The sequence below is a fragment of the Pristiophorus japonicus genome, chromosome 3 (assembly GCF_044704955.1).
Source record: "Pristiophorus japonicus isolate sPriJap1 chromosome 3, sPriJap1.hap1, whole genome shotgun sequence".
NCBI lineage: Eukaryota > Metazoa > Chordata > Chondrichthyes > Pristiophoridae > Pristiophorus > Pristiophorus japonicus.
In genome coordinates, this window is record NC_091979.1 from 25,206,801 (window position 1) to 25,219,169 (window position 12,369).

The 12,369-nt window shown below is 49.0% G+C and overlaps 1 protein-coding gene across 1 annotated transcript in view; it reads left to right on the plus strand.

Annotated features, from left to right (window-relative positions):
- The first annotated feature begins 115 nt into the window (after positions 1–115).
- tsn (translin) overlaps positions 116–12,369 on the plus strand; it is a 30,700-nt gene continuing 18,446 nt past the window's right edge. The window contains exons 1-2 of the mRNA XM_070874352.1: positions 116–473; positions 4,157–4,250. Of these exons, the coding sequence (XP_070730453.1) occupies positions 408–473; positions 4,157–4,250 (160 nt within the window). The 5' untranslated portion in view covers positions 116–407. The remainder of the gene's footprint in view (positions 474–4,156; positions 4,251–12,369) is intronic.

Below are 12,369 nucleotides of genomic sequence, written 5' to 3' on the forward strand. Positions count from 1 at the left end.
AAAATGGAAGATGCGCGGAGATATTTTTAGTGAAGGAAATCAGGCTTGGCTGTGGCGGGTTGGTACGCGACAAGCGGCGGGGAAGGACCTGGCTGACGGGTTGGAGGAGGGGGGGCCCTCAGAAATGGACAGGTGGCTAAATAGTCAGAGAGAGAAACAAAATAAAGGTCGCGTTAAAAAGCATATTTAACACCTTGTGTTTCACTAGGAGCGAATTGAAAAAACATTAAAGCTAGGTGTAGATTTTTAAAATTGAAATCGGGCAGTGGTGTAGATGGTTGGAGCGCGACAAGCGGTTGAGGAAGACCCCCCCCCCCCCCCAACCAGCTCTTGGCCCTGAGGAGAAGCCGCCCATTGTCCGCTGTTTGTCTCTGTGGCTGTTTCTTTCTCTCCCTCTCCGTGGTGTTATGTCGGTGACGGATTTGTTCAGCCTGATCCAGAGCTCCCTGGTCGCAGACCAAGATGTCAGAGAGGTGGGTTTCCATGGCAACAGGGAGGGAGGGAACATAAGAAATAGGAGCAGGAGCAGGCCAATACCCCATCCTCATTACATATACTATGCTTAATACTCATTAACCTATATTCCCCTATATAAAACATACTTCGAGCCTGCTCCACCATTCAATAAGATCATGGCTGATCTGATCATGGACTCAGCTCCACTTCCCTGCCCGCTCCCCATAACCCCTTATTCCCCTTATCGCTCAAAAATCTGTCTATCTCCACCTTAAATATATTCAGTGACACAGCTCTCTGGGGCAGAGAATTCCATAGCTTTATACCCCTCTGAGAGAAGAAATTTCTCCTCATCTCAGTTTTAAAAGGGCGGCCCCTTATTCTGAGACTATGTCCCCTAGTTTTAGTTTCCCCTATGAGTGGAAATATCCTCTCTGCACCCACTTTGTCGAGCCCCCCCTCATTATCTGTTTGGATAAGATCGTCTCTCATTCTAGATGATGGAGAGAGGAGAGCCAGCCCTCATTGGACGCTGCCAGGGCCCAATCAACTGCCCGGGGTGGGGGGTGAGTGCCAGCAAACCCAATTTGCCCGCAACAAGCTCCCGCTGGTCCCCTAAAGCCCCTCGGGGAGAAGTATTGTGGCCCTCCGGGGGGGGGGGGGGGGAGGGGAGGATGGAACACCTGGAAATAATGGCCGCAGGATCTTTTACGTCCCAGCTGAGCAGAGAGAGGGGGGGCTCGTCTCGTCTCATCTCATCCGAAAGATGGCACCTCCGACGGTGCTGCACTCCCTCAGTATTGCACTGGGAGCCTGGTCTCCAATCGTCTTGCATTCCCCTTGCTACTGGACCGAGACCTTGCTTTGTCATGTCCGTGTGGTGGCTGGTGTGCAGCGGCCATAAGAACATAAGAATTAGGAACAGGAGTCGGCCATCTAGCCCCTCGAGCCTGCTCCGCCATTCAACAAAATCATGGCTGATCTGGCCGTGGACTCAGCTCCACTTACCCGCCCGCTCCCCGTAACCCTTAATTCCCTTATTGGTTAAAAATCTATCTATCTGTGACTTGAATACCTTCAATGAGCTAGCCTCAACTGCTTCCTTGGGCAGAGAATTCCACAGATTCACAACCCTCTGGGAGAAAAAATTCCTTCTCAACTCGGTTTTAAATTGGCTCCCTCGTATTTTGAGGCTGTACCCCCTAGTTCCAGTCTCCCCGACCAGTGGAAACAACCTCTCTGCCTCTATCTTGTCTATCCCTTTCATTATTTTAAATGTTTCTATAAGATCACCCCTCATCCTTCTGAACTCCAATGAATAAAGACCCAGTCTTTACTCCTCATCTCCCCACATTAACACAATTCGCGCACAGGCATCTTTCACTGTTTAAAATGAAGTTCGGGACCTGGTATCAGTCACCTTAGATCTCATTTTAGTGTGGAAGTCATCCTCGACACCGGGGGAATGCCTAAGAAGAAGGGAGTGTGACCCTATGCTGTCTGGAGTTTAGAAGAATGAGATCTGATCTCATTGAAACATATAAGATTCTGAGGGAGATTGGATATTAAGGGAAACAAGGGATATGGGAATAGTGCAGGAAAGTGGAGTTGAGGTAGAAGATCAGCCATGATCTCATTGAATGGCGGAGCAGGCTCAAGTGGCCAATTGGCCTACTCCTGCTCCTAATTCTTATGTTCTTATTCTTATTGACAGGGTAAGAGCAATAAGAATTAGGAGCAGGAGTAGGCCATACAGTCCCTCGAACCTGCTCCGCCATTCAACAAGATCTTGACCTCAACTCCACTTTCCCACCTTTGAGTCCAAAAATCTATCTTGCTCAGTCTTGAATATACTCAAAGATTCAGCAATCAGATCTTTCCTCTGGCCGGAGAGTCCAGAGCTAGGGGGCTTAGTCTCGGCATAATGGGTCGGAAAATTTAAGACTGAGATGAGGAGGAATGTCTTCACTCAGAGGGTTGTGAATCTTTGGAATTCTCTGCCCCAAATTCTTTGGAATTTTCTATTTCAAAGATCTGTGGATGCTGAACTGTTGAGTATATTCAAGACTGAGATCGATAGATTTTTGGACTCTAGGGGAATCGAGGGATATGGGGATCAGGCAGGAAAGTGATATAAAAAAAATCTTATTGAATGGCGGAGCAGGCGTGAGGGGCCATGTGGCCTACTCCTGCTTCTAATTCTTATGTTTTTATGGAGTGTCAGCCTAGACTTTGTGCTCAAGTCTCTGGAGGGGGGCTTGAAGCCCACAATCTTCTGACTCCTGAGGCGAGAGAGTACTACCCACTGATCCACAGCTGACACTTCAACGTAGCGATATTGAGTTTCCACCGAGAGTGAAGGAGGGAGGTAGAAATTACATTTACTGAACAGTTGACTTTCCCTGGTCAGGTGTGGCCAAGTTCCACCGAGCTGCTCCCAACTCCTTAAAAGTCGACATGTCTTTTGTTTGCGTACACTAAGTTGGGTGGCAGTGTGAGCTGTGAGGAGGATGCTATGAGGCTGCAGAGTGATTTGGATAGGTTAGGTGAGTGGGCAAATGCATGGCAGATGGAGTATAATGTGGATAAATGTGAGGTTATCCACTTTGGTGGTAAAAACAGAGAGACAGACTATTATCTGAATGGTGACAGATTAGGAAAAGGGGAGGTGCAACGAGACCTGGGTGTCATGATACATCAGTTATTGAAGGTTGGCATGCAGGTACAGCAGGCGGTTAAGAAAGCAAATGGCATGTTGGCCTTCATAGCGAGGGGATTTGAGTACAGGGGCAGGGAGGTGTTGCTACAGTTGTACAGGGCCTTGGTGAGGCCACACCTGGAATATTGTGTACAGTTTTGGTCTCCTAACTTGAGGAAGGACATTCTTGCTATTGAGGGAGTGCAGCGAAGGTTCACCAGACTGATTCCCGGGATGGCGGGACTGACATATCAAGAAAGACTGGATCAACTGGGCTTGTATTCACTGGAGTTCAGAAGAATGAGACAGGATATCATAGAAACGTTTAAAATTCTGACGGGTTTAGACAGGTTAGATGCAGGAAGAATGTTCCCAATGTTGGGGAAGTCCAGAACCACGGGTCACAGTCTGAGAATAAGGGGTAAGCCATTTAGGACCGAGATGAGGAGAAACTTCTTCACCCAGAGAGTGGTGAACCTGTGGAATTCTCTACCACAGAAAGTTGTTGAGGCCAATTCACTAAATATATTCAAAAAGGAGTTAGATGAAGTCCTTACTACTAGGGGGATCAAGGAGTATGGCGAGAAAGCAGGAATGGGGTACTGAGGTTGCATGTTCAGCCATGAACTCATTGAATGGCTGTGCAGGCTCGAAGGGCCGAATGGCCTACTCCTGCACCTATTTTCTATGTTTCTATGTTTCTCTGTACTTGCCAAGTTCCCAGTGACAACTTATTTTTTTCAACTACAGTCCCACCCAATGAGACCATGTTTGGAATATTGTGTGTATTGTGGGGCATCCAGAGAAGACCACAAGGCTGATCCCAGGATTTAGGAAAGAACATGCATTGATATAGTGGCTTGCAGTGTCCTCTGGACATTTCAGTGTTAATTTTATGAGACACCCACAAATGGTTGCTGATCAAATGGTGGGTTCTGCGGTCTCCCAGCTGTGTGTGTTGCTTTATTCACCCCATTCTCTCATTTCTGTTGATATTTATAGGAAATAAGAAAAGTTGTTCAAGCCCTCGAGCAGATGGCTCGCGAGATTCTAACCCTGCTGCAGACTGTCCACCAGACTTCTGGCTTTAAGGACAGTAAGTATGAGAGAGAAAGTAATCACAGAATTGTAGAATGAGGCTATTCAGGCCGTCGGTGTCTGAGCCGGTAATGATGCAGGTTATTCTGGCCGCTGGATTTTAAAATTTTGTTTTCTCATTCACTTTCTGTCTTTGTATATGTATCTCTTTCTGTCTGCCTCTCCTATTGTCTTCCCTGTATCTGCTATTTACCCTCTTTGAAACAAAAAAAAAATCATCGGGTAGGGGAATGGTTCTGAGTGCATGGCTCTTTTAGCGTGTGCACACAGATGTGATGTGCCCGACGGCCTTACTGGTTCTATTCCATGAGTCCTGCTGCCCAAAAGAGCCATTGTCGCAGGCTTTTTCCAATGTTTCCGACAGCTGCCCACTGGGGCATCGCGAAAGTGGCCCTGGATGACTTTCCCTCCCCCTCAGTACATAAGAACATAAGAAATAGGAGCAGGAGTAGGCCATTCGGCCCCTCGAGCCTGCTCCACCATTCAGTAAGTTCATGGCTGATCCGATCCTGGCCTCAACTCCACTTCCCTGCCCACTCCCCGTAACCCTTGACTCCCTTATCATTCTAAAATCTGTATCTCAACCTTAAATATATTCAGTGACCCAGCCTCCACAGCTCTCTGGGGTAGAGAATTCCAAAGATTCACGACCCTCTGAGAGAAGAAATTCCTCCTCATTTCTGTCTTAAATGGGCGACCCCTTACTCTGAGACTATGCCCCCTAGTTCTAGATTCCCCCACGAGCGGAAACACCCTCTCTGCATCCACCCTGTCGAGCCCCCTCAGAAACTTATATGTTTCAATAAGATCACCTCTCATTCTTCTAAACTCCAATGAGTACAGATCCAACTTGTTCAACCTTTCTTCATAAGACAACCCCTTCATCTCAGGAATCAACCGAGTGAACCTTCTCTGAACTGCCTCCAATGCAAGTATATCCTTCCTTAAATACGGAGACCAAAACTGTACGCAGTGAGGCCTCACCAATACCCTGTGTAACTGTAGCAGGACTTCTCTGCTTTGATAAGAACACAAGAAATAGGAGCAGGAGTAGGCCATACTCCTCCTCGAGCCTGCTCCGTCATTTAATACGATCATGGACTCAGGTCCACTTCCCTGCCCACTCTCCATAACCCTTATTCCCTTATCGTTTAAGAAACTGTCTATTTCTGATTTAATTCATTCAATATCCCGGTTTCCACAGCTCTCTGAGGCAGCGAATACCACAGATCCACAACCCTCCAGCCCCTTTGCAATAAAGGCCAACATTCCATTTGCCTCCCTGATTACTTGCATGTACCTGCTTACTAACTTTTTGTGTTTCATGTACAAGAACCCCCAGATCCCTCTGTACTGCAGCATTTTGTATTCTCTCCCCATTTAATAGTAATTTGCTTTTATATTTTTCCTCCCAAAGTGGATAACCTCACATTTTCCCACATGAGACTCCATCTGCAAAATTTTTGCCCACTCACTGAGTCTGTCTATATCCCTTTGTAGATTCTTTATGGCCTCCCCACAACTTGCTTTCCAACCTATCTTTGTATCATCAACAACTTTGGCTACGTTACATTTACACTCGGAGAACCACCAGCCTCCACTTGTTTCCTCCTTGTGAGGTTGAAATCAGGCATCCATTATGTAGTGAATGGTGGACTGCACCAAGCACTCCTTGGTGCTGCAAAGTCCCCTGCTGAGTTTGAAGAGAGAGGAGGTTACATAACCTCCAGAATCACTTGGTATCAAATCCAATCATAATCTTTTTGGTTTAATGTTAAATAGAAAGAAAGACTTCCATTTATACAGCATCTTTCATGACGTCCCAGAAACATAGAAAATAGGTGCAGGAGTAGGCCATTCGGCCCTTCGCGCCTGCACCGCCATTCAATATGATCATGGCTGATCATGCAACTTCAGTACCCCATTCCTGCTTTCTCTCCATACCCCTCGATCCCTTTAGCTGTAAGGGCCACATCTAACTCCCTTTTGAATATATCTAACGAACTGGCCTCAACAACTTTCTGTGGTAGAGAATTCCACAGGTTCACAACTCTCTGAGTGAAGAAGTTTCTCCTCATCTCGGTCCTAAATGGCTTACCCCTTATCCTTAGACTGTGACCCCTGGTTCTGGACTTTCCCAACATCGGGAACAGCATAGTCACTTGTAATGTGGGAAATGCAGCAGCCAATTTGTGCTCAGCAAGCTCCCACAAACAACAACGTAATAATGATCAGATAATCTGTTTTAGTGATGTTGGTTGAGGGATAAATATTGGCCCAGGACACCGGGGATAACTCCCCTGCTCTTCTTGGGATCTTTTACGTCCACCTGAGAGAGCAGACAGGGCCTCGGTTTAACGTCTCATCTGAAAGATGGCACCTCCGGCAGTGCAGCACTCCCTCAGCACTGCACTGAAAGCGTCAGCCTGGATTTTTGTGCTCGAGTCTCTGGAGTGGGACTTGAACCCACAACCTTCTGACTCGGTGGCATGGGGCTATCCCACTGAGCCACCGCTGACCCATATTTGAAGTATGAGGGAGTTTTTTTACTGGAGGCTCTGGGCCTACCCAGGAATAATCCAGCAAAGGCCTACTGTTAAGTTAAGTGCCCTTCTGGGTTCCTTCTATTTCCCTTTTCCCACCTTCGCTGCAGTGCTGTAATGGCAGTTCCCTCCAGCCTACTGTTGGGAAGACTGAAGCCATTGTCATCAACCCCCACGACAAGCTCCAAATACCCGCCACTGATTCCATCCCCTTCCCCCGCCCGCTGCCTTGCATTGCACCAGATTGTTTGTAATCTTGGTGTCCCGTTTAACCCTGAGCTGAGTTTCCAAACCACATATCCTCTCCATGGTAAAGACTGCCTACTTCCACCTCCCTAATACCATCATCATAGGCGGTCCCTCGTATCGAGGGTGACTTGCTTCCACGCCAAACAGGGATGAGTTCACAGGTGTTTCAATGAAGGACCTAATATTCCAGATCCCGAACTACATGTTGAACATAAGAACATAAGAATTAGGAACAGGAGTAGGCCATCTTGCCCCTCGAGCCTGCTCCGCCATTCAACAAGATCATGGCTGATCTGGCCGTGGACCCAGCTCCACTTACCCGGGAAGGGTGGAAGATGCCTGTCCGGGGATTTTTTTAACGTGGGGTGGCCATTGCACACCAGCCACCACACGGGCTTGACAGAGCTAGGTCTTGGTCCAGTGGCAAGGGTTAACCAAGACGACTGGAGACCAGCTCTGCTGCACAGACCTAGTGCGCACACATATCGCAGTGTGGGCTGGCCCGTGCTGCACCGGGCCAAGGCCTCTTCTGGGCCCCGAACACATGCCTAGGCCCCGATAACTCCCTAATACCACCCCTCCCTCAGCTCGCCTGCTGCTGAAACCATCAACCGTTGCCACCTTCAGCCGCAGTTCCCCCAATGCGCTCCTGGCTGGCCTCCCGTCCTTTTCCCTCCACACAGTCCAGCTCATCAAAAACCCTACCGCCTGTATCCTATGTCACACCAAGACCCACATGCCCATCACCCCGCTCTCGCTGACCTACATTGGCTCCTGATTCCCCAATGCCTCGAATTTTGACATTTTCAGTGGTTTCTCAAATGGTTCCTCCCTAGCTCTGTAACTTCCCCAGATGTCCTTGTACACAAATCATTGAATGTTAACATGCAGGCACAGCAAGCATTTAAGAAAGCAAATGGTATGTTGGCCTTTATTACATGAGGATTTGAGTACAAGAGTAAAAACGTCTTTATTGTGCAATCATATAGGGCCCTAGTGCGACAGCATCTGAGGTATTGTGTACAGCTTTGGTCTCCATAGAGGGAGCGCAACGAAGGTTCACCAGACTGATTCCTGGGATTGGGGGGGGGATTGTCGTATGAGGAGAGATTGAGTAGACTAGGCCTGTATTCTCTAGCGTTTAAAAGAATGAGAGATGATCTCATTGAAACACGCAAAATTCTTACAGGGCTTGACAGGGTATGATCTGTCCTTACTACACAGTATAAATGCACACGAGGCCCATGCTTGAGAGAAGGTCAGTCTGTGACCTGCCCTTTATTCCTTAGCACTCAAGTGATGGAAGTGGGTGGAGCTTCCCCTTTTATATCTGAAGGTTCAAGTTAGGAGTGTCTCCCACAAGTTCACCACCGAGTGATCATTGTTCTCACAGTGTACAACTTGGGTCAGATTATACATGGGTTACAATGATAGTTGAATACATGACATCACCTCCCCCCCCCCAAAGTCTTATTGGGATCACAGGTTAAGTCTCTCTGGTGGTTTACGCTCTCTTGTGGAGCGCCTGAGTTGGGGCTCCGGTTGTTGGGCGCTGGCCTGAGTGTCTGCTGTTTGCGGTGCCTCAGGCCTGTCTGGACTGCCCACAGTGACTGGGCTCTCCTCCCTTTGGTTCCTATGTTCGGTCACCTGTGGAGGAGTGAACTCTATATCGTGTTCTTCCTCTGCTTCTTCTATGGGGTTGCTGAACCTCCTTTTTGTTTGATCCACATGTTTGCGGCAGATTTGTCCATTGGTAAGTTTAACTACCAGAATCCTATTTCCCTCTTTGGCAACCACAGTGCCTGCGAGCCATTTGGGCCCTGCAGCGTAGTTGAGGACAAAAATAGGGTCATTTACATCAATACATCGCGCCCTCGCATTTCTGTCATGGTAGTCATATTGTGACTGGCACCTGCTCGACAATTTCTTTCATGGTGGGGTGTATAAGGAATAACTGGTTTTGAGCGTCCTTTGCATGAGCAGCTCTGCAGGTGGAACCCCTGTGAGCGAGTGTGGTCGGGATCTGTATGCCAACAGGAGATGTGATAAGCGGCTTTGTAGGGAACCCCCTTGGATTCTGAGCATCCCCTGTTTGATTATCTGCACTGCTCGTTCTGCCTGGCCATTTGAGGCCGGCTTGAACGGTGCCGTTCTAACATGGTTAATTCCATTGCCTGCCGTGAAGTCCTGGAATTCAGTGCTTGTGAAGCACGGGCCATTGTCGCTGACCAAGATGTCCGGTAGACCGTGGGCGGCAAACATTGCCCGTAGACTTTCTACCATGGTAGAGGATGTGCTTGAATTTAAAATGTCACACTCGATCCATTTGGAGTAGACGTCTACTACAACCAAAAACATTTTCCCCATGAAAGGACCTGTGTAGTCCACATGGATGCATGACCAAGGCTTGGCGGGCCAGGACCAGGGGCTAAGGGGGGCTTCCCTGGGTACATTGTCCAGCTGGGCACACGTGTTGCACCTGCGAACACAAAGTTCCAGATCTGCGTCTATCCCTGGCCACCAAACGTGTGACCTGGCAATTGCCTTCATCATGACAATGACCGGGTGCTCATTGTGGAGGTCTCTGATGAACACCTCTCTGCCCATCTGGGGCATGACTACACGGTTTCCCCACAGTAGGCAACCGGCCTGAATCGAGAGTTCATCCCTGCGCCTGTGAAATGGTTTAAATTTCTCAGGGCATGCCCTGTACGTGGCTGTCCAGTCCCCATTCAGGACACATTTCTTGACTAGAGACAATAGCGGGTCTCTATTTGTCCGGACTTTATTCTGACGGGCTGTCACGGGTGAGCCTTCGCTTCCGAAAGCTTCAACAGCCATGACCATCTCAGCAGCATGCTCGGTAGCCCCCTCAGTGGTGGCTAGTGGGAGCCTGCTGAGTGCATCGGCGCAGTTTTCGGTGCCCGGACTGTGCCGAATTGTGTAGTCATAGGCGGCTAACGTGAGTGCCCACCTCTGTATGCGGGCCGATGCGTTTGCATTTATGGCCTTGTTGTTGGCCAAAAGGGACATGAGGGGTTTAAGATCTGTCTCCAGCTCAAATTTCCTGCCAAACAGGTACTGGTGCATTTTCTTTATCGCATATACATATGCGAGTGCCTCATTTTCTACCATCCCATAGCCCCTTTCTGCCTGGGACAGACTTCTGGAGGCATAAACTACCGCCTGTAACTGACCCTTGGCATTGACATGCTGCAACACACACCCGACACCATAGGACGACGCAACGCACGTTAACACAAGTTTCTTACATGGGTCATATAGCGTTAACAGATTGTTGGAACATAACAAATTGCATGCTCTATTAAAAGCCCTTTCCTGGCTGTCCCCCCAGACCCATTCGCGACCTTTGCGTAGGAGCACGTGTAGCGGCTCTAGCAGCGTGCTCAATTTGGGAAGAAAGTTACCAAAATAGTTCAGGAGCCCCAGGAACGAACGCAGCTCCGTCGTGTTACGGGGTCTGGGTGCTCTCTGGATCGCTTCCATCTTGGACGCAGTAGGGCTGATCCCGTCTGCTGCTACCCTCATCCCCAGGAATTCTACCTCTGGAGCTAGGAAGACGCACTTCGCCTTTTTCAGTCGCAGCCCTACCCGGTCCAGTCTGTGTAGCACCTCCTCCAGGTTGTGGAGGTGTTCTTCAGTATCGCAACCCGTGACGAGGATGTCGTCTTGAAAAACCACCGTCCCTGGAATCGACTTGAGGAGGCTTTCCATATTTCGTTGAAGATCGCGGCAGCCGAGCGAATCCCGAACGGACATCTGTTGTACTCAAACAACCCCTTGTGTGTTGTGATGGTGGTCAGTTTCTTCGACTCACTCGCCAGCTCCTGGGTCATGTAAGCTGAGGTCAGGTCCAATTTTGAAAAAAGTTTGCCACCGGATAGCGTCGCAAAGAGGTCCTCCGCTCTCGGTAGCGGGTACTGGTCTTGGAGTGACACCCGATTGATGGTGGCCTTGTAATCACCACATATCCTGACCGACCCATCCGCCTTGAGCACCGGCACAATCGGGCTCGCCCAGTCACTGAATTCGACTGGCGAGATGATGCCTTCCCTCAGCAGACGGTCCAATTCGCCTTCTATCTTTTCCTGCATCACGTACGGCACCGCTCTGGCCTTGTGGTGTACTGGCCTGGCGTCCGGGTTTATGTGAATCACCACCTTGGCCCCCATGAAAGTGCCAGTGCCGGGTTGAAATAATGAGTCAAATTTGTCCAGGATCTGTGAGCATGATACTCGCTCCACAGAGGAAATTGCATTGACATCGCCCCATTTCCAGTTCATGACAGCAAGCCAACTCCTCCCCAGTAGTGTGGGACCGTCCCCCGGGACAACCCAGAATGGCAACCTGTTCTCCGAATCTTTGTGGGTCATGACTACCGTGGCGCTGCCTAGCACCGGAATGATCTCCTTTGTGTATGTCCGTAGCTGTGCATCAATCGGCGATAATTTTGGCCTCCTGGCCTTGGACGGCCACAACTTTTCGAACTGTTTGATACCCATCAGGGACTGGCTGGCCCCCGTGTCTAGCTCCATCGATACTGGGATGCCATTGAGGAGCACTTTCATCATTATCGGTGGCTTCCTGGTGTATGAACTGTATACGTGCTCCACATGAACTCGCTGAACTTCAGCTTCCAGCGATTTCCCCCAGCGTTCATTTCTGCAATTTCTGGAGGTATTTTGTTCATCTCTGCAAACTCCGGCTGAGTGTGTGCCTCCACGCCTCCAACATGAGCTGCTGTTGGAAACAAAAGGTCCCTTGCCAGTCGATCGTCCCTGACTGCCCCTGTGATTGTCCTTGAGCGCGCCAGGAGAACTGTGTGCTGCTTTAACAATGTTGATTCCCTGTCCCAACCATTCCTTAACACAGTACCTCTCGTCTGTTCTGCTCGTGGCCATGCTCGCGTGGTTTAAATCCCAGTTTCTCGTCGCCATTGATACGTCCTTCCTATACAGTATAAATGCACATGAGGCCCATGCTTAAGAGAAGGTCAGTCTGTGACCTGTCCTTTATTCCTTAGCACTCAAGTGATGGAAGTGGGTGGAGCTTCCCCTTTTATATCTGAAGGTCCAGGTTCGGAGTGTTTCCCACAAGTTCACCACCTAGTGGTCGTTGTTCTTACAGTGTACAACTTAAGTCAGATTATACATAGGTTACAATGCTGATTGAATACATGACAGGATAGATACAGGGAGGATGTTTCCTCTGGCTGGGGAGTCTAGAACCATGGGTCACAGTCTCAGAATAAGGGGTCAGCCATTTAGGACTGAGATTAGGAGAAACTTCTTCACTCGGGGCGGT